This window comes from Mixophyes fleayi, chromosome 4 (assembly GCF_038048845.1).
Source record: "Mixophyes fleayi isolate aMixFle1 chromosome 4, aMixFle1.hap1, whole genome shotgun sequence".
Lineage (NCBI taxonomy): Eukaryota > Metazoa > Chordata > Amphibia > Anura > Limnodynastidae > Mixophyes > Mixophyes fleayi.
This window is the reverse complement of record NC_134405.1, coordinates 23,929,107-23,957,040: the sequence shown is the minus strand read 5'-3', so window position 1 is coordinate 23,957,040 and position 27,934 is coordinate 23,929,107. Positions and strand designations below refer to the sequence as shown.

At 38.0% G+C, this 27,934-nt stretch overlaps 1 protein-coding gene across 2 annotated transcripts in view; it reads right to left on the bottom strand.

Annotated features, from left to right (window-relative positions):
- Positions 1-1,150: 1,150 nt before the first annotated feature.
- Positions 1,151-27,934, bottom strand: part of LOC142151115 (uncharacterized) — a 64,271-nt gene continuing 37,487 nt past the window's right edge. The window contains exons 3-9 of one of the 2 annotated variants that reach the window (XM_075206444.1): positions 19,682-20,014; positions 18,170-18,535; positions 16,248-16,361; positions 13,751-13,775; positions 12,983-13,029; positions 10,568-10,605; positions 1,151-4,305 (exon numbers count right to left, since the gene is read on the bottom strand). In XM_075206444.1, the coding sequence (XP_075062545.1) occupies positions 4,189-4,305; positions 10,568-10,605; positions 12,983-13,029; positions 13,751-13,775; positions 16,248-16,361; positions 18,170-18,535; positions 19,682-20,014 (1,040 nt within the window). In that variant the 3' untranslated portion in view covers positions 1,151-4,188. The remainder of the gene's footprint in view (positions 4,306-10,567; positions 10,606-12,982; positions 13,030-13,750; positions 13,776-16,247; positions 16,362-18,169; positions 18,536-19,681; positions 20,015-27,934) is intronic. The other variant, XM_075206446.1, reaches the window with a different exon arrangement.

The window sequence follows — 27,934 nt, the reverse complement described above, 5'->3', positions numbered from 1 at the left end:
TTGAATCACTGGATTTACTGACTCCAACAGATTCAGAAACAGCATGAACAGTCATTGGATGTGTGTATTTTAAGAGCTAAAATTTCCTGGGTGTAACATCCATTCTTTTTTTACACACATACACACACACACACACACACACACACACACACACACACACACACATACATACACACACACACACACACACACACACACACACACACTATCCTCTGCCCTGGAAAAAACCCACAACACACAAAATCTTAATCAGAGACATTGTTACATTGTTAGTGTGGGTAGCCGGCCACAGTGCAGCTCCCAGCGGAGGACGCTCTAGGCATCTGCCTAAGGCTGCCTAATTATGGTGCCGGGCCTGTTAGTATTATATTTATGCGATAGTGTACTTAGTAATAAAAGTCTTGTTTCTGAACAATCAATTTGCTGGTTCTTACACTGTTTCTATTGTGAGTTTTTACTGACAGAAAACACATCATTGTACATTATTGTATATTTTTGTTAGGGTACTTTATGCTCATAAATCTGTTTGTCTTCTGAATGCATTTTATTTCTTTTTTTTGCATATGGAAAATTGCCATTTAAATGGTATTTGACAAGTACACTAAAAAGCCTAAGGTTTACAACGGTCATTCTCATAAAAACTGTGTATGTTTTATCAGAAATTACCAGACTGGAACAAACTTTAATCGTCTTCAAAATCTTTAAAGCATAAAATCATACCTAAGGTATTTGTATAAATATATATATATATATATATATATATATAGTAATATATATATAGGGAAGGGCGGCTCCTTCAGGTGTATAGACAGTGAATATAAACACTAAAGTACACAAAATAGTCCAGAGTGGTAGATATAACAGAACAGTGTCTGTATAAATGCACCGCAAGTGAATCATAAAACTGATGTGCAGGATAAAAGCATCAATTGACATATATTGATCGTGCAGAATAATAATAAGTGGCGTGCGTACCAGATATATAAAATTAAACCGCTTATCTGTATAGTAGCTCCTTAGAAATCCCGGAGTATAATCTGCAACCAAATCTCCTTAGCGATGGAAAAATGTATGTTCTAAAACAACCGCAACACCAATCTCATCCGCTCATCATAAAAAGGAAATATATAAAAGGCCATATGGTGTAGTATTTCGTAAAAACATTTTAATCAGGTATTGCATTTAGAGTACAAAGTCACAATATATATGCTTTAGATAGGCTTATCTGTAAGTAACTGGTCTGCAGTCTCATCTCCTTAGGTAGTAGAAATCCCTCAGCAGGCTCCACACAGAAGCTAGGTGCAGGATGTTCTAAAAGTATATGTCTCAGGGTGTAGCAGTATAGCCAGTAGTCTCCAGATATAGTATAGAGGCTCAACGCGTTTCGTTCAATCAATGAACTTCATCAGGAGTAGTAAGATTAATTATGTGAACATTTATATATTGTACATATGGTTCTTATTCACAGGGGGACTTTGCTGTCTCCAATAATTTATACAGTCAAATCCCCAAATAGTGTGTGCACTGGGGAGAAAAAGTTAGGCTAGATACTCATGGTTGTTTGTATCTCCAAAAAATATCAAAAACTGGATTCCTAGACTCCTCCCAAATTTATAACCAGATTACTGGAAAGAAGAAAGGAGTGGGGTTTTGGTAAAACAGACAGGAAATAGCAAAATAAATCAGATATTTGCCAGGACAAATTGAAGGATTTTAAGGTGATAATGTAAAAAGATAAGGCAGTCTGACATTGTGGAATACCACCCAGTGTTTGAAACATTGTGCCTGGGGAAAGGGTTTCAGTATATTAACGAATAAAAATATGTTTATGCTTAGTGATAATGCAAATAAAGTAATATATCACAGATACATTTTACAATTCCGACAAAACAAATAAAAAAAGATGGAAGAATTACCTGAAATCAGAATTCATTGACAAAGAACTGGTTTCATAAGAAAATAGTAATGTTTATTAATAAAATATAAATAATTGCACCAATTAACACAAACTAGATAACAAATAAGAGGAATACTGATAATATTAATTGTAGGAGGTAATCATAATAAACAACTCTTTCAGATACTTGAACTTTAAACACAGGTTCAGATGAGATTAGGAACTTTGCAGGTCCAGAAAGGAGATAATGAACACATAAATTATAAATATGCAGTAAATGAACAGAATTCAATCTAACCTCAGACTGGAAATAGCAGTCTCACATGACTATTCTGTGCTGTTTGTGAACCCTGCTCATTCTAATATATAACTCTGACATTAAGCTTTCCCCCTTTGTCCTCCTCATAGCATGACAGTGTCACACATTAAGGATTTGTGCGCACAATTTCTGATGTTACACCGATTGTCCTAAAGGACTTTTGGGAAGAATAATGGAAACATATATTGTATTCTTTCTGCCAATGTTTCCCTATATAAACATCATTAAAATATATTTATTTCAATATCGTACCAAAAGAAAAGCCCTATTTCCTTGAAAAAAAGCAAGTATAAAATGGGATTGGATAGAGTAAATAATAGAAAAATAAATTCCCAGGGAATCTAAATATTAGGCTGGTCACAAACAGAGCAAAAACCCTTAATAACCAGCAAAGGCTATATATAACGGGGCTGAATAATATATATAAACTACCGGGTGATTTATACTTAAATTAATGTGTCCTTCACTCCTCAACAGCAGGCTGGTATATTAGGAGAAAGATTCTTTGCTTACTAAGCAGAGTTTAAGAGACGACTTTACAGATTGACTTTGCAGAAATACACTGTGGTGATTGGTTGATTTATACACATGGATGTCACAGTGTCTCAATTGCCTGCAGATTGAATTTTTTGTATGACCGCCCATTATTAACACTGTTTTAAATACATGGAAGAAGCTTCAGCTGCCTGTAATGGAGAAGGTATAATACTTAACTTATAAACAGAAATGCCCCTCTCCCCCCTGGCCCCTTCTTCTCTCCCCTGGCATCACCAGCTCCCTCTCGTGTTTGATTTGTCCACCCTCCCTTAGGATGTAAGCTCTTATGAGCAGGGCCCCTCTCCCCCGTGTCTCCATACCTATTCTTCTGTTCTGTCCTTACTCCTTATGGCTGTCCCGGAGTTACTGAAGCATTGGTACTTTGTGTTTATCATTCTGTACTGTTTAACCCTGTATGGTCTTCTGTTTGTACAATGTACGGCGCTGCGGAAACCTTGTGGCGCCCAACAAATAAATGATAATAATAATAATAATAATAATAATAACTGTAAGGGTAACACCAAACAATGTGCTTTACCTCTAATGGTTTGTTTCTAAAAAATATAACAATTCGGCTAAACTACAAATGATTATACATTCCCAGGGCCATCTTTTCCATTGGGCACGAAGGGCAGGTGCCCGGGGGCCCCACGGACAAGGGGGCCCCATAAGCAGGGCTCTTAATTAGAATAAATAATCTTGAAAAAAACAAAACCTGCAGATAAAACCTTCAAGGGTCACTGAGCAAGTACATCTATCTCTATCTCTATATATCTATATCTGTATCTCTATACATCTATATCTATATCTATATACATACATATATATATATATATATATATATATATATGTAGGGGCCTCGGTGCACTGCTTTGCCCGGGGGCCTATAATGTTGTTAAGATGGCCCTGTACATTCCCGCTTTTATGAATAGCTGAAGTGTATAATAATTTTTACTGCTGATTGTAGACTTCACAAAGTCGCTCTAAGAAAAATGTTTTTGAATTGGAAGCAAATCAGTCCCTTGACATGCTATTTTTGAAAAAAATAAATAAAATAAAAGCACATTCAAACAAATGTACATGATAAATCAAATTGTTATACACTTAAAACGCCCAGTACGGTAAATTGTAATGTAAACTGCAAAAGTTCTCATTTGACATACAAATAGTGCAATTTAAAAAAACAAAATTAAAGTAAATCTATTGTAAAAGCAGCCAAATATAGATAATATAAATACTGATCAAATGACGGTCATAAGACCCATTATGCCTCCAGGCAAGCGTACAAACAGATGACTTTGCTATGAAGCGACCTTAGACCTTTAAACCAGAATGATTAAAAAGAGAAAACAAGAAAACTTTTTGTTAAGTCTCATTGGCATCCTAAAATGCAAATCCATAATGTCCTTCAATTTACAGTGCATATTAACAAATGTCAATGTTTTTTCACATCAGCGTAGACAGTTTCGGTGTCAGGAGCTGGCCGTTTTTGTGGTTTGGCTGGTGTAGAAGATTGCTGATGGTGCACTGTAGAATATACCAAATTGTCTCCCTGTAAAAGCAATGACATGGAAGAGTTACGGTTAAAATGTCTGAATCCTCTAACAGTGCCTTTTGGATACATAAAAACAATGATAATGCAAGATAACAGCATACATAGATGGGTTATTGAGTTGCATTCAGGGTTACTTTTTACAACCTCAACAAAGACCACTAATTTCTTTAAGTGTGACACACTCTTAGCTTACCATGCCAATATACTGCAGACTTAGCAAACTATTATTATTTCTTTATGAACATTTCTTTAAATAGCACCAGCATTTTCCATAGTACTTTACAACTGGGAACAAACACAGTAATAATATGAGTTTTGATATTGCAAACAGACAAAGTGGTAAGAGGACCCTGCTCGCAAGCTTACAATCTATAGGGAAATAGGATTTTGATACTTGAAGTTAAGTGCTACATTTTGCATATTGGACCAGCCAGATTCCAAAGTTAAAAAGTGTTTAGTGGGGTATATGATCCAGTCACACAGCAATATTGTTCAGGAGGTCAGATAGTTGTTTGAGTATAGAAAGAACACATGTAAGATTTGTGTGTACTGTGTGAAGAGTTAGTAATATGGTATCCTAGGAAAGTTAAGAGGTGGTTGAGGAATTTTATAAGCTTGTCTGAAGAGGTGGGTTTTCAGAGAATGCTTGAAGGTTTGAAGACTAGAGGAAAGTGTTGTTGTGTAAGGGAGGGCATTCAACAAAGTGGGTGCAGACCAAAAAATAGTTCTGTAACCAGGACTGGAAGCTGGCAATGAGTGTGGATGGCAGATGCAATAGTCAATGCGGAAGATGATGAACGCATAATTTGAGATTTTTGCAGTGTCCTGTGTGAGATTGGTGTATATTTTAGAAATATTTATTAGATGTATGTAACAGGATTTAGATAGAGATTGGATTTGGGGAACAAGGGATAGTTCTGAGTCAAGGGTCACATCTAGGCAGTGAGCTTGAGGGTTGGAATTAATGCCATATCTTTGACAGAAATAAAATTGTCAGGTAGGTGTCTGGTGGGTATATTATTAGCTCTGTTTTTGAGATATTGAGTTTGAGGTGGTGAGAGTACATCCAGGATGAAATGGCAGGAAAGGCATTTAGTAGATCCGAAGATGATAGATAAATTTGAGAATCCTCTGCAAAGAGATGATACTGAAATCCTAAGCGTTATTAGTTTACAAGAGAGCAGAGTACCCAAGACTGAACCTTGTGGTACTCCAACTGATAAAGGAAGCAGAGAGGAGGTAGATCCAGAGAAATTAACTCTGAAAGAGTGATAAGATAGGTAGGATGAGAACCACGATAGGACAGAGTCCTGAAGAGCTAGGGATTGTTGTGTTTTTATGAGAAAAGATTGGTCAACAGTGTGAAATGCAGCAGAGATCCAGGAAACTTAGAAGTGAGTAATGGCATTTAGATTTAGCAGTGAACTAATCACTTACAACCTCATTCAGTGCTGTCTTTGTGGAGTGTCGAGAGCAAAAGTCTGAATGAAGAGGGTCTAATGTGTTGTGTGGTTGAAAAAAGGTTGCATGAGGAAAAAAGCGTGTGAGGTGATTGTAGGCAAATCGCTCAAGAAACTTAGATGGCAATGATTTGTGAGGGTATAGGATGAAGAGAACAGGTAGTAGAGTAGTAAGATAATAAAAAGTAGATACTTAATTTTCATTTGTGTGATCAAATGACGAGAAAGTGTCAGAGAGTGCAGGGAAGGAACTGTGATGAGCTGGATGTTTGTTGAGAAAGATGATAACATTTCATGCTAGATCTTATCAATCTTATCCTTGAAATAGGAAGCAAGCTCTTGAGCACTGATAGCAATCCGAGGCAGTGCCATAATAAGGGTGATGCAGGCGGTGCAGCTGCCCAGGGTGCAAATCTGAGGGGGCGCAACGCCCACCCGCTGTATGTAGCCCCCATGACACTTAGCACAGGGCTGTCATTTGTCAGCGACAGGAAGCCGGCAAAATTATAAAGGCACCAGTCTCTATGTACCCTTTCTCCCTGCAGTTTGCCTGATGTGCAAATGGGATGCTGTATATTGGAGCCAGCACGAACACAATAAGCAGGAAGAAGAAAGAGAGAACAATATGGTGACAGAGCAATTTGAAGACAGAGCAAGAAGATGACAGCAAGAAGAAACAAGAAGAAAACACAGAGATAAGAAAATCTGAGGAGCCCTAAGGCTGTAAGGATAGAGAGTACAGAGGGGTAGAGGGGGCTGTAAAAAATTGGAGAGGGGGGAGGGGGCTGTAAAAAATGGGAGGAGGAGAGGGAGCTGTAAAAAACAGGATGGGGAGGGGCTGTAGATAATGGGAGAGGGAACTGTACAAAAATGTGGGGAGTAGAGGCTGTTATAAATAGGTTGTAAGAGGGGGCTGGAGAGAACATGGGGGAGAGGGGGTTTGGGGTTGCATAGAAAGAGGAGTGTTTCTAAATAAGTACTATATTTAAAAAGGCGGTAATGTGTTTATTAGTAATAATAATCTCTATCAAATGTGGTAGAAATTAGTAAGCCATTATTTTGATTGTAGGGTTTGGTGGGGGAAATAGGCCTTTATATCAAATGGGAATGCTATTATTGCCGGGGCTGGTGAGGGGTGAAATTTATTTGCTTATTAAATGTGAATGTTATTAATTTAATTTCACAGTTGGTGAGGGGTGAAAAAAGTCTGTAATTAAATGGGAGTTCAACTAATTTAATGTCAGGGCCGATGGAGTGGGGGTATGCCTGTTTTCTAAATGGGAATGCAGATAATTTAATGTTGGGGCCATTGAGGGGTGAAATAGGTCTGTTAATTAAATGTGAGGCTGGTTAGGGGGAAGGAGGCCTAATTCTTAAATGCAGGTGCTATTTTATTTAATGTCAGGTCTATATGGGGAAAATAAGCATAGTTATTAAATTTGAATGTTGTTATTTAAATTCTTGGCCTGATTGGGTGCATAGAGGCCTGTTTATTGAACACAAAATTTAGATTTAATGCCCAGCTGGTTTAGGGGGAGGGAGGACTAGATTGTTCACTGACTGCTCGAATTTCCAGGAGGTGAATAATAACTATCTATTTTCCAAACAGGGTGCCAGTGTTCCAGGATCGAGCCAAGCAGCAATTGAGTTTAAGACACCGGCAGAACCATCAGAAAGGAATGTCTCCTCTAGCGGTGCATTCCCGCATGTGTGCTATAAGGGGAGCAATCTCTCTTGCCCATGGCACTGAAATGTTTAGTTATGGATCTAGTCGGAGGGTTTGGAGTGGGAGGATTGAGAAAAGATTGAAACATATTAAAAGTTGTTTGTGTTTAGAAGCCTGAGCAGAGATGAGAGATTGGAAGCAGCTTTATTTTGCAGTGTCCAAGGCATTTCGTTAGGAACGGTAGATTGCAGAATATGTGAGGAATCCTGTACGAGATTTCTTCCAATGACGTTCAGATTTACGAAGCTGTCCGTTTGGAAATAATATACTGTATACACTCACAAGTGTGTATTAAAACTAATATGAACGGTAACACAAAAGTTAAACATAGAGGTAACAACAGTATCAGAACAGTGAGAAGTGTAATGTAAAATAGTTAACAATAGACAATATAATGAATACTATTGTTATAATACTACAGTCAAGCTACAGTCATGGCCCAAAGTTTTGAGAATAACACAAATATTATTTTTCACATAGTCTGTTGTCTCAGTTTTTGTGATGGCAATTTGTATATACTCCAGAATGTCATGAAGACTGATCAGATGAATTGCAATTAATTTCAAAGTCCCTCTTTACCATGAAAATGAACTTTATCCCAAAAACATCATTTCAACTGCATTTCAGCCCTGACACAAAAGGACCAGCTGACATCAGGTCAGTGATTCTCTTGTTAATATGGTGAGAGTGTTGACGAGGACAAGGCTAGAGATCACTCTGTCATGCTGATTAAATTAGAATTACAGACTGAAAGCTTTAAAAGGAAGGTGATGCTTGAAATCATTGTTTTTCCTCTGTTAACCATGGTTAGCTGCAAGGAAACACGTGCAATCATCATTGCTTTGCACAAAAAGGGCTTCACAGGCAAGGATATTGTTGCTAGTAAGATTGCACCTAAATCAACCATTTATTGGATCATCAAGAACTTCAAGAAAGGAGATTCAATAGTTGTTGATAAGGCTTCAGTGCGCCCAAGAACATCCAGCAAGCGACAGTACCATCTCCTAAAATTGATTCAGCTGTGAGATCGGGGCGCCACCAGTGCAGAGCTTGCTCAGGAATGGCAGCAGGCAGGTGTGAGTGCATCTGCACGCACAGTGAGGTGATGACTTTTGGAGGATGGCCTGGTATCAAGAAGGCCAGTAAACAAGCCACTTCTCTCCATGGAAAACATCAGGGACAGACTGATATTCTGCAAAAGGTACAGGGATTGGACTGCTGACGACTGGGGTAAAGTCATTTTCTCTGTTGAATCCCCATTCAGATTTTTTGGGGCATTTTGCAAAACGCTTGTCCGGACAAGCAAAGGTGAGCGCTACCATCAGGCATGTGTCATGCCACCAGTAAAGCATCTTGAGACCATTCATGTGTGGAGTTGCTTCTCAGCCAAGGGAGTAGACTCACACACAACTTTGCCTGAGAACACAGCCATAAATAAAGAATGGTACCAAAACATCTTCTCCTAACCATCCAAGAACAGTTTGGTGACGGACAATGCCTTTTCCTGCATGATGGAGCACCCTGCCATAAGGTAAAAGTGATAACTAAGTGGTTTGAAGATCAAAATATCAAAATTTTTGATCCATGGCCAGGAAAATCCACACCCCTTAATCCCATTGAGAACTTGTGGTCAACCCTCAAGTGGCGGGTGGACAAACAAAAACCCTCAAATTCTGACAATCTCCAAGCATTGATGAGGCAAGAATGGGCGGCCATCAGTCAGTATGTGGCCCAGAAGATGATTGACAGCATGCCAGGGGGAATTGCAGAGGTCTTCAAAAAGAAGAGCCAACATTCAAAATATTGACTCTATGCATAAACTTAATGTAAATGTCAATAAAAGCCTTTGACACTTATGAAATGCTTGTAATTTTACTTTAGTATAGCATAGCAACATCTGACAAAAAGATCTAAAAACAGTGAAGCGGCAAACTTTGTGAAAACCAATACTTGTGTCATTCACAAAACTTTTGGCCATGACTGTAGATTATCCATATGTTCTTATAACATTTTGTATAGTAGGTGTAAATACTTTATTATGAATATCACTTCTGTTTTCCTTGACCTGGATAAATGTATTTGGCCTGAAAAGCCATTCCTTTATATGGTCACTGTACTACTCAGTGACTTGCAATATTCTTATCATTTGTAGTGGACTGTACACTATCCATATAGTATCCTTCATTTTATAAAATGCATATTCTATAGGTGAATAATAATAATAATAATAATAATAATAATAATAATAATAATAATAATAATAATAATAATAACATGGGAGATAATGCATGTAAGGATATTAAAAGTCAACAAAACATTCTATTACCTTATAAAAGTAAAAGGCCACATGTCTAATGCTTTTATACAAGTTGCAGAACTCGGAGCTGAATTATATTATCCTATTTAATATAAATTATTTCTTATAAGCAATAGTTTTGTTAAGGAATTAAATTAATGTAAAAAAATAATTATTTTGAGTACCATTGCATTAAATTACATTTTAGTACATTAATTTTGTTTAATATTTCTTTTCTTTATTTGTAATAGGAGTAATTCAAGCGTGTCACGCGGCTGTGCCATGTGAGACAATTCTGTGACATGGTGCTGCATGGGGTAGGGGCTTCACTGGTACCAGCAGTAGGGATGATAGTGTGTCTATTGACCAGATTAATGTCTAGATGAGGTCAATATGATGGATGTTGGCAATAATGAAGGAGAGAAGCAGTTAGCATTGTTCAAAGACAGTGTATGAACAAATGTGAAGCATTTTATCCTTGTCACTGTCTCACATGGATGAGACATGTCCTAAATGATCACCGCCGTGAAATATATTATTATCTTTGATAACTTGTAATGTCAGCGGTTGACAAACAGCGGTGAAACAGTGAGGGTTAATAATAGTGATAATAGAATAAGGAATATTGTATTACAAAGTGTTAACTAAAGAACATATGTGCACAAATGTAAGTTGATCAGGTGTCATGTGATATGAGTGTACACGAGACAAATGAAGTGTTCAAGTAAATTTCTTTGCAATACATTGGGAAAAATAGTCAAAAAGAAACTGAATTACCATTTCTTGTGCTTTCACCACTTGTGGGTTTTCATAACCTGAAATGTTACAAAATGCACTTGTTAATCAAACATCATCATTATTTATTTATAAGGTTGATGATAGAATGAGAGATATATTTAGATGTTTAGTAAGCTCTATGTGATACACAATATGTGCATATATAAAGCAGAAGTCTTGTGTTTATTCCACAAAAGTGTTTCAGTGACTTTTGTGACTTGTTCACTTACATTATGCTTAGAATCAGTTCACTTATTCTCTCCACATGTTCTAAGATCAGGAAGTTTGCTACTCAATTGTCCAATCATTGTAGCATGTGTGGCCTTCAAATAATCATCCTGTCCAATCAAAATGTTTTCTGACTGGAACTGATCAGACAGTATGGAAATATTGCTTATTGCACAATTAACCAATAAACACTGTCTGACCAGGACATCTGATTCCCCTTGTATCTGGTCATTCAACCTGACTACCAAATGACCAGATTTGTACAGCCTGGTTTTCTATGTATGTGTCAAAATTGTACAATGATTTGCTTGTCCAAAATTTTGTCCAAATGACTCTAAAGGAGGGGTTTTATACATCTATGACCTCTAGAACTATTTGCATGGCTTTTCGCTTAGTTAGCTTTGCAGAAAATAATGTTTTGCATTTATTATTTAAACCAACAAAATGTATTGTTGTTTTATCTACAGGAAAATAGACAAAAAAAATGATGCTCGATAATTCCTTCCTTTGTTACTTCAACATACAGCAGCATTCCTGGAAAATGTAACCAATTTTTATTTAAATTATTCTGTATTGATATCAAAAATATATTTTAAACCAATTTCTATTTTCACTTTTTGCAGCTAGGGAAGGTCTTCAGAAGTCACTAGAGACCCAAATATTTGTATTACTAATTTAATACAACTGTATCTATTAGCAACTGTAACTGCCTTTTGGCTAAGATCATGTGCAGTATCTGTTCTTATCAAGGGGTGAACATGGCCCTTTGATATAGACTACCAGAAGGCCAGTGGTGTTTATAGCTCGATATGCCTGTGCCTCCGGTAGACAGGGTCTGGAGGTGACTGCATAATGCACAGATGGTGGCAGAGGGACCTTCAGCTTAGCACAGAGTAAGGAACTAGCACAATGCACTCATAATATTTCTGGGTCCTGGCCTTTTGGCTGCAGCAGAATTTAATTTTGACCCGACCGGCCAACAGGCCGGGTTCCAGGGGCACTTTTTTATTTGCTATTTATTAACATTAGCACTTTTACACTTTATCCACGTTTTTCGTTTTTGTCTGCATGTATCAAAGGATTTGACTATAGACCCTTATTGGTAACCCTTTCCCCAAGTTTTCAGTGGATCCCTCCTTCTGAGGGAAGCTGAAGAGTCAGTTCTCCTAGGGAGGGCTTTAGCCTACCTAGTGGAGAAAGAGGGATGTTCAAGCCTTGCGGTGGAGGTGGGACTGAAGACCCTTGCCGCCTAAGGGGCCTATTGGCTCTGAAGGTCGTTTATGTCAAGATGCCCTCCCTAGCTTTTTCAAAGGAGGTCGTGAAGAACCTTGTCCCTTTCTGGGGCCTTTTGACTCCTGGTGGATGGGGTGGAATGGGACCCTTTCCTTAGGAAAGGCCCCGATGTTCCAAGCCCCCAGCACAGTCACTGCACTGGATGATTTGGAGCATGCACCTCAAGCTTCAATTAAAAAAAAATCAGTGATTATTAGATTCATTTCAACATGAACCAAGAAGTAATGTCTAGCATGAAAAAACTAATCATTTATTCCATGCAAGATCCTAGTGCTGCCAATCAGGAGGAAAACCCTGGTGACATCACATAGTGACCTCTCACAATGAACAAATAAACCGGTGGTTTTGAATGTGCTTTTTAAACATCACCATCAGATTTAGCATTTTCAAAAGTCATATTGTGTGAAAGTAGCATTGTTTCCTAATTGCAATGTTAATATCTAAATTTTTTATTTTGTTTTTTAAAAATAATGTGAATGTAATAGAAACACTCACAGCTACCTGTAGTGGCTGCATTTCTCTCTATACCTTATACATTAGCTCTGCGACTATAACCAACATAAGAACATCTTTACTTCCTCTGTTCTGTGGGGTCAGCTAAAGGCACATGAAAGTTGCAGACTGGCATCAATAATGTCATCAGATCACTAGTACACATATGTACATGTGCAGCAGGTTTTAAATGACCTAATGGGAAAGGAATGGCCTACAATAACAGTTGATTAATCCATCATATTCCGCAAATTACAACCATGCACAGGTCCATAGAAATAGGCAGAGAGCACCACAGCAGGGTTTAGTGAAATAACAACAGCACTTGCAAGAAAATGACACGGTGGCTTTGGTTCATAAATGTGTGTGTATTTACATAGAAAAGGTAAATTAGTTTCTTACCTGTATTACTGTATTCTGAAAAGTATATGGTCTCTACCACGGTCTCTCTGAAGAACACAAAGTTCATTAAATTAGGATAGAAAGGAATTAGATAGATAGATACGCATACCTCCCAACATGCAAGTCTCCAACAGCGTGACATGTGTCAATGGGGTGGGGGTCACATCAGGATGGGGGCATGGCCACGCCCCCCAGAGGGCTGCCTTGTGCTGGAAAGCGCAAGGCTGCCCATTAGCTATCTCCCTTCCCCAACATTCTCACCAGCAGGACAAACGAGTCCTAAATTCGAGACTGTCCCACTGAAATCGGGACAGTTGGGAGGTATGGGTATGAGATAGATAGATGAGAGATAGAGGAGCGATAGAGAGATAGACGAGAGATAAAGGAGGGGTAAACAAGAGGTAAACGAGAGATAGAGGGGGAGAGAGAGGGATTGATATATGGAGAGATAGGAGAGAGATGGAGAGATAGAGCAAAAATTGAGAGATAGAGGAGAGGTAGAGGAGAGATGGAGAAAGGGATACATAGATAAGAGATGGAGTGATAGAGGAGAGGTAAACGAGAGATAGAGGAGAGAGAGAGGTTGAAATATGGAGAGATAGGAGAGACATGAGCGATAGAGCAAAGATTGAGAGATAGAGGAGAGATGGAGAAAGGGATACATAGATGAGAGATGGAGCGATAGAGGAGAGGTAGAGGAAAGTTAGAGAGATAGAGAAATGGAGTGACAGAGGAGAGATGGAGAGATAGAGAGACAGATATACATACTCAGGTGTTCTGGTTTTCTTGTCAGCTGCATATAAGAAAAATAAAATAAGTAAGCAGAACTTTACCCTGATTACATTTCTAGAAATGAATCATAGTTAAATGCTGATAAAAGCCATATATTGTATTACACACATAAAAATAATATATAGGGCATGTTCTCCTTCTCTAGCTGCATATGTCTTGTTCACACAGTTTTATCCATGATGGGCTAACATATTTACTGTACAGGGAGTCTTTAGTTCCTCTGGTAGTTACCGACAACTGGTTGACATTTAATTGTATATATAAATTCTTGCATGCTTCCTGATACCGCCATGCTTAGGGCATATGTATATCGTTATTGCCTGTGCATTTCAGTTAGTTTTGATTTAGAGGTCCCAATATGCATCTAATTACTGACCTGTAACTTTTTCTACTTTTTAGTTATAGGTAGTTTTCAGTATAATGTGTTTGCTTTATTATTTCCTTCTACCTGGCAACTTTTTCATGGGGAATTTTAGCTTGCTTCTCCTGATACATTATTAAAACATGCACAGGGTCAGCGGTGTTGACCATCAGAACACATTCCTGCTGTTTCTGGTTGGAGCTTCAAGGCACATGTCTGGTTTCTACTCTTTTGTTGTCCTCGCATCACTGAGGACTTCCGCTTCTCCCACCTCCCCTACACAAACGTGGTGGTGGTGGTTTAGTGTATTTTTGCCTTATTTAAAGCAGGTAAGGCTCAATGTTTTTTTTCATGTATGATATATTGTCAGTTTATTCAGAAGAAATAAGGCTGAAACGTCAACCTGTTTAATACTGGAAACCTGCTACGTATTGGTGACTAGTTTTTAGTTGATATTTAAATGAAATTTTCAAATAAAAAAATTCCTGAGTGACATCCATTATTGAAGCTTGGAGTGTTTTTGTATGATGAAGATTAGGAATGACACCGGGGTAATCATTAAATTCTCCACGTGTGTGCCTGCCTCATGATTATATATACATATATATATATAAATAAATATATATATATATATATATATATATATATATATATAGTGACAAAGAAACTTATTTGCAACACCGCACCAGTCCACCAGTATAGGAATAGGTAGAAACCCAAGGAGTCTGCAGAAAGAGGCTGCAGACAGGGTTAATTTCCCTCATGCAGCACACAAACACAGAGGTGCACCACATGGGTGTAACTAGTTTGCAGTTTTATCTGATAGGTTTGTGGCGCTTTGGTGAAGGATAAAAAGACCGCCTGTTCTTGTTGACGGGGTGACCGTTGCCAGCTAGTTGGCCGGTGACTAGGCCGCTGAACTGTGTCTAGCTAGAGTGAGGGTCGGGTGGTGTCATCTTGACAAGAGTCTGCTGTGCTATTTGTGATATGAAGGGGTGGTATACCACCAAATGCACCTACACTTCAACCACTGTACACTGTACATATATATATATATATATATATATATATATATATGTATTGCTCAAACTGGCACTTCTTCTCCTCACTCCATTTGATGATCTCAATTTGCTCTCAAGCTCAGACAGGCGATTTGCTTAAGCGTACCATTAACTGATTCCGCTGCCTGACCAGCAAGTGTGCGGTCAATTCAGTTATGGGTTCTTCTGAGCTTTTTGCCAGCTTTGGGCTTCTGTATAATCATTGGTGATGTCAGTGCCAAAGCGATTCTCACAGAAAAAAAAAAAAGACTCTATACAGCACATCAAGAAAGAGGAGGAAGCTACTCCTCTAACTTCCAGACAACACATCCCCTTGTACATATAAAAGTTATACCACTGAACACAAAAGACTCCAGGATCCACTGACTTAAAGGTAAGTAGCTATTATTGATTAGGCATATTTAACTCACTATATTTTGACACACATTCTCCTACTGCCACCTTTGCTTACACATTATCATAAAGCACTTATTTAGACTCACGCAGTCATAAACATTTGCTCTATTTTGAGCTTGAAATTTGACTGTAATTAGTTTTTAACAATGATTACAATCTATAGGTCTATATTTGGCTAATAGAAACAGCTAACTCTCACTATTCAAAAAGTATAATTAAAGTTATTTCATGTCAGAAACCAGTAAAGTAAAAAAATCATTAGCAATTTACTGTACATAAAAAAGTAAGGATAATCTTGCATCATTTAATATGTTTCATATTACACTGTATGGTGTTAGAAAGCATACTGTTAATTTCACACTATAAAGATCTCTAAAACCATTCACTTTCCATCCTAGCACTTCTAAAATTCCACTTCCACCACGATATATATATTTTGCAAATATAATTGTTATATTTTCTTTTATTGCTATAGATAACTAATGTACATTTGTTACGCTGCCACCAAGAGGAAATATGTTGTTACTGCATTTTTACTGGAATATACACCCTACATATGGAGAACAAACACATATGATAAATATGTGATACTAAATAAAACCAGTACATCCTATGGTTCATAGACGAATTGTGTTTTAAAGTTTCTTGTTCTCACCTGTTCTTCTTTTCATATAGACGACCATAAGGATAATGATGATGAGAATGATGCAGCCAACACACAGGGCAATTATTAAATTCTGGTTATTTTGTCGTTGACTGGATATTTCTACTGGAATACATGAAAGAGACAGACAGTAGAGGATAGAGATATTAAAGATCCAGGTGTACTTTTTTTTTTTTTTTTATCAAGAAGTCCAATACAGCTTTGGCTATTGTGTCAGGGGTCAATTGCTGCCTATGTCTAAATGAAGACCATTCGTAAATGATTGTCCTCTAGGGTGGAGATTTCCAGGTCTATCTGCCTTCTATAAGAAAATGTGTTAAAATATGTACCCCTTTGAATGAAGTACTTTATCATAAGTATTATACATCCTCTGTTAACTGATTAAAATTCACAGGAGAAATGCCTTTGAACATGATAAAAGATGATGAATCAAAAAACAAACAGATAAGCCAAATCATTCTGGGAGATGGACCCTATTTAGTCTTCCTTTCAATATAAACATTAGATCACGGATTACCCATTTATATATTACCTTGGACATTGTCTCATCTCAGAGAAGTTATGGGCATGTCAGATGTATGTGAAGCACCCCTCTGCCTTAGAAGGGAACTTATATTCATTTTGTGCTTCCAGAATTTTCTCTAAGTTTAATAAACTATGTCCCTCGTCAATTCAAACATGGCATTTCTATCATATATGTGAACATGAATCTGTATTCCATAAATATGACAACTTATTTGCTATAATGCCTATCCATATAAGACACAGGGGACTAGAGCATACTTTTATTTTTTGTCCTCCAGGAGGGCTCTCCTGGAGGACAAAAAAGGAGAATGTAAGGGGGTGAGGTCAATTGTGCCATCTTGGAACCGCCCCATGCGTCAAAAATGACATTTTGTTGCGGGCGGGGCCAAATTTGTGCGATTCACCGCGACTCATACCATTGAGGCTTATATCCTGTCTACTTCACTAAGAAGTGGGCAGGATGAAGAAGAATTATTACTCTCCTGGGAGACCTACCTGGAATTCAGGAGTTTCCTGGACATTCAGGGAGAGTGGGCGAGTATGGCATAGAGGTGCCCAGGATAGGGCTTGTTTTCCCTTTGACATATGTACAAACCAGTTAATGTAGGAGATAGCCCTGTTTTGCTGGTTATAACCCTCTTTATCCCATTCCTCACATTGCTCTTTGGTGGTTGTGAAAATATACAATTTATCAAAAAGTTTTTCACCCAAAGTTAACACACTCTTAGGATGACGTGACCAAAGTACTGAAATAAATCATTTAAAATGACGTAATATCCTTATTTAGAGTTAGGAGCTAAGGCAATTTGTTACTGGATAAACCATGTTGCAATGTAAGGGGTTCACATGCATTTATTTATTGTTTTCTTGCATGCAGGGAAAAAAACTGGCAGCTTTTGCATGTACCATATAAACACTAGATAGCTTTATTTTTACACTGTAATTTAGAGTTGAGCTTGGACACCCCTAGTTCCAAATGTAGATCTGTCCACACATTTTATATTTGCCCCCTCCCTTGAAGTGCAATTTGGTTTTGCCAGATAAGGTCCAATATGACTCATACATTATATTTACCACTATATTTTTATATATATAAAAGCTTGTCCCGGTAAAGTTATTAGTGACTCTTACCATTAGGACCATTCAAAATCTTTACCACATTTCCAGTTACACTATGCTCATGGAAAACTTCCCTTCTTCCAGGAACATTGTATCTTCTTTGGTTACAGAATCGACAATAGGTAAACCTATAGCATTCTAGAATCAATGTCTGTTGACCAAATTGCTTTCTTTGAGATCAACCTTCCCAGTGGAGCCTTACCTTATTCTCATGTGCTGTGCGAGTGCAGCTGATTTACAATTTGGTATTTTCAACAATTATTACATACCTTGAAATCTGAGGCGTGTGCCAGAACCTTCCTCCAGGATTGTTTCAATCCTATTAGGATTATTTGTATCGTGCAAACATCGCCTTATGGCCACACGGCAGTAGAACGTGGTGTTATCTGGACCACGGAACTCTTCTAGGAGGAGATTGGATTTGCCCACCAGCCTGGTCTTCCCCTTATAATCTGGGTGTATGTAGTCTGAGTCTGGATGATAAACAAAGTGCTCCCTTGGGTTTCCCGTCATCCAGTAGACCCCAGTCCACAGAATATCTCTGTTGTCTTCTACAGAAAAGTTGCAGTTGACTATGGTAGCGTTCTTGAACACAACCTCTAATGGCTGACTGATATTTAATGTATTTTTATCAGCTAAAAATGAAATATAAAAATAAGGAGTAAATAGAAAATATAATTTCTACATGTATTTTATTTAAAAATTACTGTAGTAATTAAAAAAATACACACTACAGCCAGGGCTGGTCAATATACCCTAACAACTGATTGCAGCTTGTTAAAAAAAGAGGGAATGATGTATACCAGTGATGGCTAACCTGTGACACTACAGGTGTTGTGGTGTCCCTAGGAAGGGGGCCCGCTCGTTTATTTTGGCCTGAGGTTGGTTTGTCATTATGGCAGGGGAACCCCTGCCATGTGTCCCCCTGCTATAGTGCCACCAACCCCGGCTGGTTTGTCTAGTGCTGAAAATCGAGGGGACTCCACGCTAATTTTTTCTCTGATTTTCATGGAACCAGCAGTAGTCTGGCAGCACTAGGGTTAATAGTGAATAGAGGGGGGACCCCACACTTTTTATTTTTTAACTTTCATCTATTTTTTACAGATTTGACAGCTGCCGGAACCTCCGGCTGTATGACAGGACAGCTAGCAAGCAGCGTGTTGTATCTGGCAAGTTTTAAAGCAAAGAGTTTGCTTAATCGCAGCTTCATACATTTGAGACTTGTATAGCCAGAGTGGCAAACAGTCGGGGGTTTGATCTCTACCAATTTTGGAAATAGTGATTTTGACAGAAGCACAACTCTGGCGATTTTACATAAAATCTCAGCTTCATTCTATGCCTTTCATGGTGGGAAGTTTGCTGGAAAGTTACCCGTGAACTTCTCATTCACAAATGGACACAGGGTTCACTTGTATCAATCTAGATTTATAATTACATTTGTATATTTGCAACACCCCTATGTTATCACAGACTTTCAAGTGTCTTTACATTTGAATCTGGAAACTTGTTAATGGGATTTCAGTCCCTCTTCCCTAACCCTGATGGATGATAGAACCCATAGACCCAGCGCTGTTATGCTAACCACTGAACCCTTGTGCTGGCTATATGTTTAGTATTGTGGAAATGTCTGAACCAAAGTTTGAAATTAGCACCTCAATCCAGCAGTATTGATATAACTATTTTGATTTGAAAATATAGATATACCTGAAATGTTTGGTTTGGTTAAAAAAAAGTTGTACTTGCAGGTGAAGCATTTGGTCCTATCTATGGGAGATACTTACGTGTAACAAGAAGTTCTGTTCCAATTCCTCTATATGAAGAAACTGATCCATCTTCTGTAGATAAATCTATGACATAGTAGTACTGGCCTTCGTGTGAAGAATTAACTTGACTGATTTGGAAAAATACAACATTTTCCCCGATCCTCTGTGTACAGTTTATTGTATACTTGTTCCTGCCACATTCATTGTAGTCCATGTTCCAACATACATGACAGGCAGTCACATTGTGATAAATATTACTGTTCTTAGTTTTGAACCGAGAGAGAACAGTCACAGTGTCTCCAGCGAGTGCAGTGATAAAATGTGGCTGATCCAGTATCACGTCATTCTCACCTGAGAACAAAGCACAATAATATATTATATAGTGGTGATGTCCAAAGTGAGGAATAAGTGATCTACTTCCTGTATATATAGGTGTCTCATCCGTGATTAAAAATCCCATATTTCTGCTTATTGGGTGTTTCCATCTGAAGAAGAATTCATAAGGTTGTATATTAATATTAGTAATTTAGCCCTAATAACCAATTCATTAATTTGTGTTCTATGCTACAATATTGCTGCAGTGCTGAGGGCTGACAAAAGTCAGGCGAGGTGGATAAGATTCAAAAGAGATAAACAAGTAAGTAATGAGTCACCAACAACTTGGAGTAGTCAATAATAAAGTGAGGTCAACAATAAGCAGCAACCAAATTACCAAGAGAATAGTTAGCTACATAGCTGAACAGGGTCGCAGGAAGACACAGCCAAGTTGCCGCAGTGAAGGGGTTAATTATCCTTCTAGTCCTAAACATGTTAGACATAAAATTCAACTCTATCAATAAATAAACTATCTTTGAGAAGTCAGCCTGAGAGCTGACGAAACGCGTTAGTTGGTTACTACATGCTCTTGTATTATTCTTCCTTCCTGGATTGATTCATAAGAAAGAAACGTTATTTGGTTGATTACCAGCTGCTTTACATATGGACAATTACACCTAAACTTGCTCAGCTCAGCACGGCACAGGAGCATCATTACGATCTTGCCACACCAACAGACTGCACATATCCCGGGTAAGTCTGACTTTACAACATATACGGATCGGGAGGTGCATCTACGATACCCATCTGATGTGATATATCTACACAGATTGGGAAGTGTATTTAAAATATACAAGATCACAGAAAAATATGGTGCCATGATCCATATTTATATAAAGCACATGCCGCTATAATAGTAAACATTTGGATATAGGGGACATCGTTAATGAAGGAGCAACACTCAGTTGTTGCAATAGGAGTTCGGAGCGACCACCCCTCCTTAATCCACCTTATTATCTCATGCAGAGGCTTTCGCTGAATTACAGATCATAATAACACCACAGAATTATCTCATATTCCTCGTTTCCACCAATACGGAAATACTACATTTTGATCTCAATCAGGAATAAGATCACATTTTATTATTGCAGCAAAAGGCATATAAGTGTCCAATTCCCATTTTTTTTTTTTTATATTTATATTTATTTTTATATTTTTTCTTAAAGTTTTTTTATCCTATCATCATATGGATATGGACATACTTCTATTTGTAATTGCAGACCAGAGTTTATAGATATCTATTTTTGGAACTTTGACGTTAGACAGTCATACTCAATATATGAGATCATTATCTACTAGTTTACTGGCCAGACACTATTTCTATATTATCTGTCTGTTTAATTTTATCATTCAACATTGTCCATTTCCTTTTTACTTAATTGTACATCATTGCAGTATACTCAATAAATAGATTTATATTATACACAAGTTAACCCGTGCATGATACTCATGCATTTTAGTCAAATCAAGCTACTTAAGGTGTTAAAAAGGTTCTTGTCATGCATTTGGGCTTAGCCCAGTCCTCCTCAGGGGAAGAGCGTTACTTCCCGACGCAAGCGCCCTTTTTTAACGTGGTTTTGTCCACATGTCACCACCTCATCATTTTTCTCCATCACCTCATCCTTCATCTTCATCGCCACATCCTTCATCAAGCTACTTAAGGTGTTAAAAACTCTCCACTGTCACCCCCGGCAACCACCAACCACTCCCAACTGTCACTTCTCCTTCAAGAAATATATAGGTCAGTGTATAACTCTGCCCAGCAGGTGGCGCTGCAGCTTGGTTTTTTATTTCCACACGCCACTAGCCATTTATATAGTAGATTGTCCGCGATCTAAGGGTAATATTTTTGTTTATTCATCATTAATTATTATTTTATATCGTAGCGCATCCCACTTTCAGAACTATCAATAAATAAACAATGGCCCATTCTCCATCCACAGTATTCAGGGGAATGTTCCATTCCAATGCTGTCTTGTGTTATTTGCAGCTGGTAGGATGGCTAGAAAGGCTTCCAGCTAAGAGAAAGGGATTGAATCAGACATGTTATGTTGTTTTCTTGCATGTACCAATAACCTAGTAAGACAAATCTGTCACCTTCACCATTTGTTTGTTTTTCAAATTTATAAATCCATAAAGTACTTGCAGGTCCCTTTTTCAGCCACTTAGTAGCAGCATTTCAATTCTGAATCTCAGTGTTTTAAATTATTTTACTATTTAAAGTGTTTTGCTATGCACATAAAAGATGCAGTGCATACATCTGATACAGTTTTGTTTGTGCATGTGTTAAACTGTTAGGAACCCCTCCAGCCGGCACAACACAACCCGGAGTCTACTCTGCCAGTCAGGTGTTCACTGGAGCCCCTGATGGTGGGGACAGTCTGGGCTGCAGACTGACAGAGGGTCGTGAAGTGTGTACCGGCTGGGGAGAACCCAGGCAAGCGGAGTGGAGTCCAAGCAGAGGTCAAGGGCCGGCAGCAGATAGCCGTACCAATAAACAAGCTGAGGTCAGGGGTCACGAGCAGACAGGGAGGTCGGTATTCAAGCCAGAGATCAGGTCACGAGATACACAAGCAAAGTCCAATTCCAGGCAAAGGGTCATACACGGGTAATCAGCAGAAAGTCCAACAGGCAGGAACAAGGCGCAGAGCAGGTCAACAGACTGGATACAGAAGCTAGACCTCACTGCCTTAAGTACCAGTGGCCACCAATCAGAGCCTAGCTCTGAATCACACACAGCCCCCTGCATGATTAATGTACCAAAGCATTAATCAGCCCACAGGCTAGAGCAAGGCTTGTTTAATCAAGCCACAGGTTGTTTAACTGCTGCGCATGCGTGCCCCGGCTTCCTCCGTTGCCGGGACGCAGCGCAGAACACAAAGCTTCCGACCGGTGCCTTGGCAATGGACGGCCAGGATCCGGAAGTGACGTCCCGAACGTCTCGGTGACGGCCGGGATGCCAGTGGACACAGTAAGCGGCTGTGAGTACCGCCGCGGCTCGCCTGAGATTCCTTACTTACTGGTTTCTACTTGAATTCTAACTCAATACCTTGGCAAACAGCACTACTACACCAACTCAGCTTCTTGTCATCCAGCTTATATTGAATTTTTCTGTGAGTACTGCAACTTGAACATAGAACTGCTTATATGAAACGATTGCCTGTTGGCTAGGAGGGGAAATCTTTCTACATCACTTTCTATAAATATTCTTAGTTTTTCTTGATCATGTCTAGTCAAGGATGATTCATAATTGTAATTTTTCAAGTAACAGAAATCCCTTCCTCATGTAATGCACAATAATACTCTGCCTGCTGATTCTGTGAGTACTGCAGCTTGAACATATAACTACTTATATGAAACAATTATCTGCTGGCTAGGAAGGAAACTTCTCTACATCAATTTCTCTATATATATGTATGTAAATGTTTTTATCTGCATTACCATGTTACCTGTATTTTTATTTATTTTATTTATTTATTTTATATTTATTTATTCAGTATGTCTGATCTTTGTATTTTGTTCTTCATGTATCATGTTGGATCATGGATCACTGCTTGCTGTGTAAGTAATGTACAGCGCTGCGGACCCTATGTGGCGCCTTAAAAATAAATAATAATAATAATTATAAGAAGGCGAAAATGCAAAGCAAAGAAATGTCACCAATGAGAAAGCTTGGTCAATCATTGGCTGGGGATTGCTTTAATGCAAAGTCATGTGATTGAGTAGACCTGAACAAATAATGTTCTACTGTAGCAACCAATAGGCAAATTGCTGGAAGAAAAAGGTTCAGCTCAATACAAGCCCAGTGATTTGCAGTGAAATGAACCTTCACTTTCTATCTATTACTAGCAAATTATTATAGGCATATCAAGAGCATATTTCTACTGAATGGCTTATTAATGGTATACTTGTACAGGGGTATTAGTGGTATTATTGCTTGAGCAGTGCAGATTGATGACATATAACTAGCATTTTACTACAGTTTACTTAGTTACATCTTTGGTGAAGATGTCACCAATCCAAGTTAGAACAAAAATTCCTTGAAGATCCTACAAATGGCAATTGGCTGAATTAATTTGAACAATCAAAATAATGCTATTTACTAATTACAGCTAAATATATTATGTCTGGTAATAAAGCCATCTAGTCCAATTGTAACTATAGTTAATAAATCAGCCATTAGTTCCACCTAGGTAGAGAGATCCATAATTTGACTACACTTATGATGAAGGGCCCCTTTCTATGCTAATGAGGAAACTGTCTTCACTCCAGTCACAGGGGATGTCCCTTTTTTACATGTAGAGTTCTGGGTATGAAATGTATTACAAAAACCTTTGTATTAACCTTAAATCAATTTATAGATACTGTGGCAATGGGAGTGGCTTGCCACGGGCCTCTCAGGGTGGAATTGATTATGTAGCTGACAGTCTGCAGGTGAAAGGTTGCAGACCAAGCTATATACAGGTGTAGCACTGTGTATATGTTATTTTATGTTATGTTATGTTATGTTATGAAGTGTAAAATGTAGTTTAACTTACATGCTTTGAGTTGTCTGCCACAGCAAAAGCAAAAGGCTGGCAAGTTGTCTGCAATCAGGAGAGGTTACAGAACATCTACTGGGAACTCCTTTTAAAGGCAAAGGGGGAGTGTTGCTTGTCTGTCAAGCCAAGCATGTGGGAGGAGTCTTGTGTATGAAACCCTGAACTGAGCATGTGTGAATTGCAACCGATGCCAGTTAGTGGCCGGGTGGTAGTTAGGGAACTGCCATATAGCCATATGTAGGCTGCCTGGTGTTGTCCTGACCAGTGATGTTTGCTTTGGCTGTTATTGTGATGCAACAATAAAGCACCATTTTGATTTGGAACAAGAAGTGTTCCGTGTTGCTTATGTTTGCAGGGTGGTCTTGCAACAAGTGCTGTGAAAAGTGCTACAAGAAGGGCAATTTTGTTACAATACTATTTAAATTACCCCTAAGATGGCTTTTCTCAGAAAATGTTATGTATAGTGGTGTGAAAAAGTTTTTCCTCCTTCCTGATTTTTTCTGATTTTGCTAATTAAGTCACATTTAATTGTTTCAGATCTTCAAATAAAATATAGACAATAAGACAAAGACAACCAAATACAGAATACAGTTTTTAAATGATCATTTGATTTATTGAAGGTAAGAAAGTTATCCAACATCAACTGGTCCTGTGTGAAATAATAATTGCCCTCTTAGTTACTCATTCAACCAATGAACCAAATTGAATTGATAATTAGGTTCCATTAGACTAGACACAATCAGGCTTGATTGCTGCTAGCCCTTTTAAATCTAAACATCACTTAAATAAAATCTTTTCAGCAATATGAAGTTGGCTCAAAGGTCTCAACAAGCAAAAAAAGAAGTTCCAGAAGAGATGAGAAGGAAAGCTAATGAAATATATCAGTCTGTAAAGGGTTACAAAACCATTTAGAATGCTCTGGCACTCCAGTGAATCATATTGAGAGCTATTATCTCCCAATTTAAAAAGAACTTGTAATAGTGGTCAATCTTCCCAGAATGCCTACCAAAATTCCTCCAAGAATGCATCAACGACTCATCCAGGAAGTCACAATAGAACCCAGATGAACATCTATGGAACTGCAGGTCTCAGTTAAAGTCAATTATCCATGGGAGAGTTGCAAGGCAAAAATTACTGCTAACCAAGAGGAACATAAAGTCTTGTCTCACATTTGCCAATAAACACATTGATGTCTCCTATGCCTTTTGGGCTAATGTTTTGTGGACTGATGAGTCAAAAATTTTACTTTTTGGTAGAAATAGGTCCCGTTAATCTGACACAGTATTCCACAATAAGAACTTCATACCAACAGTCAAACATGGTGGTGATGATGTGGGGATGCTTTGCTCCTTCAGGACCTGGGCGACTTTCCAAAATTGACAGAATCATGAATTCTACTCTACTAGAAAATTTTTAGAGAGAAGCTTCAGATCGTGGACTGATGATTGAACATTAAGTGCAATTGGGTTATGTATCAAGAGAACGATCATAAGCACAAGAGGAAGTCCACCTCTGAATGGCTTCAAAGAAGCTAAATTAAGGTTTTGGAGTGGCCTAGTCAAAATCATGACAAAGATGCTGTGGTAGGACCTTAAATGGGAAGTTCATGATCGAAAACTTTCCATTGTGGCTGCATTAAAGCAATTCTGTAAAGAAGAGTGGGCCAAAATTCCTCCCCAATCAGTGAAAGACTGATGTCCACTGATCGGAAGTGTTTGGTTGCTGTTGCTCCTGCTAAAGGTGACACAACCAGTTATTAAGTTTAGGGGGAAAATTAATTTTTCACATGTGTGATATAGGTGTTGGATAACTTTTTTTCTTCAATAATTGAAATTACCATTTAAAAACTGTGAACTATATTTTGTATTTACTCAGGTTGTCTTTGTCTTACATTCAATTTTGTTTGAAGATCTCAAATGATTAGGTATGCAAATATGCAGAAATTTAAGGAATCAGGAAGGGGACAAAAACTTTTCACACCACTGAAATTTATCTTGATAATATAACAGTTTCCTTCCCTTAATGTTTAAGGTTGTCCACCATCTCTTATGTCATTGTATAGACAGGTGGTCAAACCTGTACTCCATACCTGTTGATTGTATGTATTCAATACCGATTACCTTCAGATAAGCAGGATCACTGCTATGCAGTTGTTCAAAGAGTCTAGAGACACAGTATTTCATCTATATTCAATGAACCTAGTCTTAAGAGGTCTGGTAGTTTTACCAATGTATTCGACATTGCAGATACATTCTAACATATAAATAATATAACTGGTATAGAGCTGATGAGGCTTCTGAGCTTTTACCTTTTGTTATTAATAGTTGACAAAACCTCAGTGATTTCATTCTCAGTATGTCTAGAGGGGAAGCAGAAAACTTTACTGCATTTATAACAACCTGATGACACATTAGGAATCAAACTAGCTCTACCATTAGAAATTGCTCTCTATTAGAATTTAAAAAAACTGTGAGCCAGTAAATTCTTCAAGTTCAGTCCTTGAATACAGGTTCCTCAGGGAATAATATATTCAGGGATATATTTTGTTTTATGATAGGATAATTCCTCTTTAGTATATTTTTAATTTCTTGTGACGATCGACTAAATTTAGAAACAATTGCGTGGTAGAATCTGCTTTCCAAATAGTTTTAATTTTATCCATTATGAGAAGTGAATCTTGGTGCACATGATTCACTTCCTATTATGCTTCTTTCAACAAGTCTGCGGTATAAACCTTTTCTAGAAGCTAACATAAATTTTACTTGTAATTAAAAGATTTCTTGGGCAGCACGGTGGCTAAGTGGTTAGCACTTCAGCCTTAGAGCACAGGGGTCATGAGTTCAATTCCCAACCATGGTCTTATCTGTTAGGAGTTTGTATGTTCTCCCCGTGTTTGCGTAGGTTTCCTCCAGGTGCTCCAGTTTCCTCCCACACTCCAAAAACATACCAGTAGGTTAACTGGCTGCTAACTAATTGACCCTAATCTGTGTGTGTCTGTGTCTGTCTGTGTGTGTGTTAGGGAATTTAGACTTTAAGCCCCAATGGGGCAGGGACTGAGGTGAGTGAGTTCTCTGTACAGCGCTGCGGAATTAGTGGCGCTATATAAATAAATGGTAATAATAATGATAATAATAAAGTGCAGCATCATCTAATACAAATTATTGACCCTTTGGCGGTGTTTAAATTCTCACAGAAATTTCAAATAGTTATGGTAGTTCACTATGCTGACAGTGTCAGATCCAGGAATTCAGTAGAAATTTTACTATACCTGTAAAAAAAACTACATGCTGAAGTCCCATTCCTATCCCATGAATTTGTCATATTAGTATTAAAAATGATAATAGATCCAGATGAA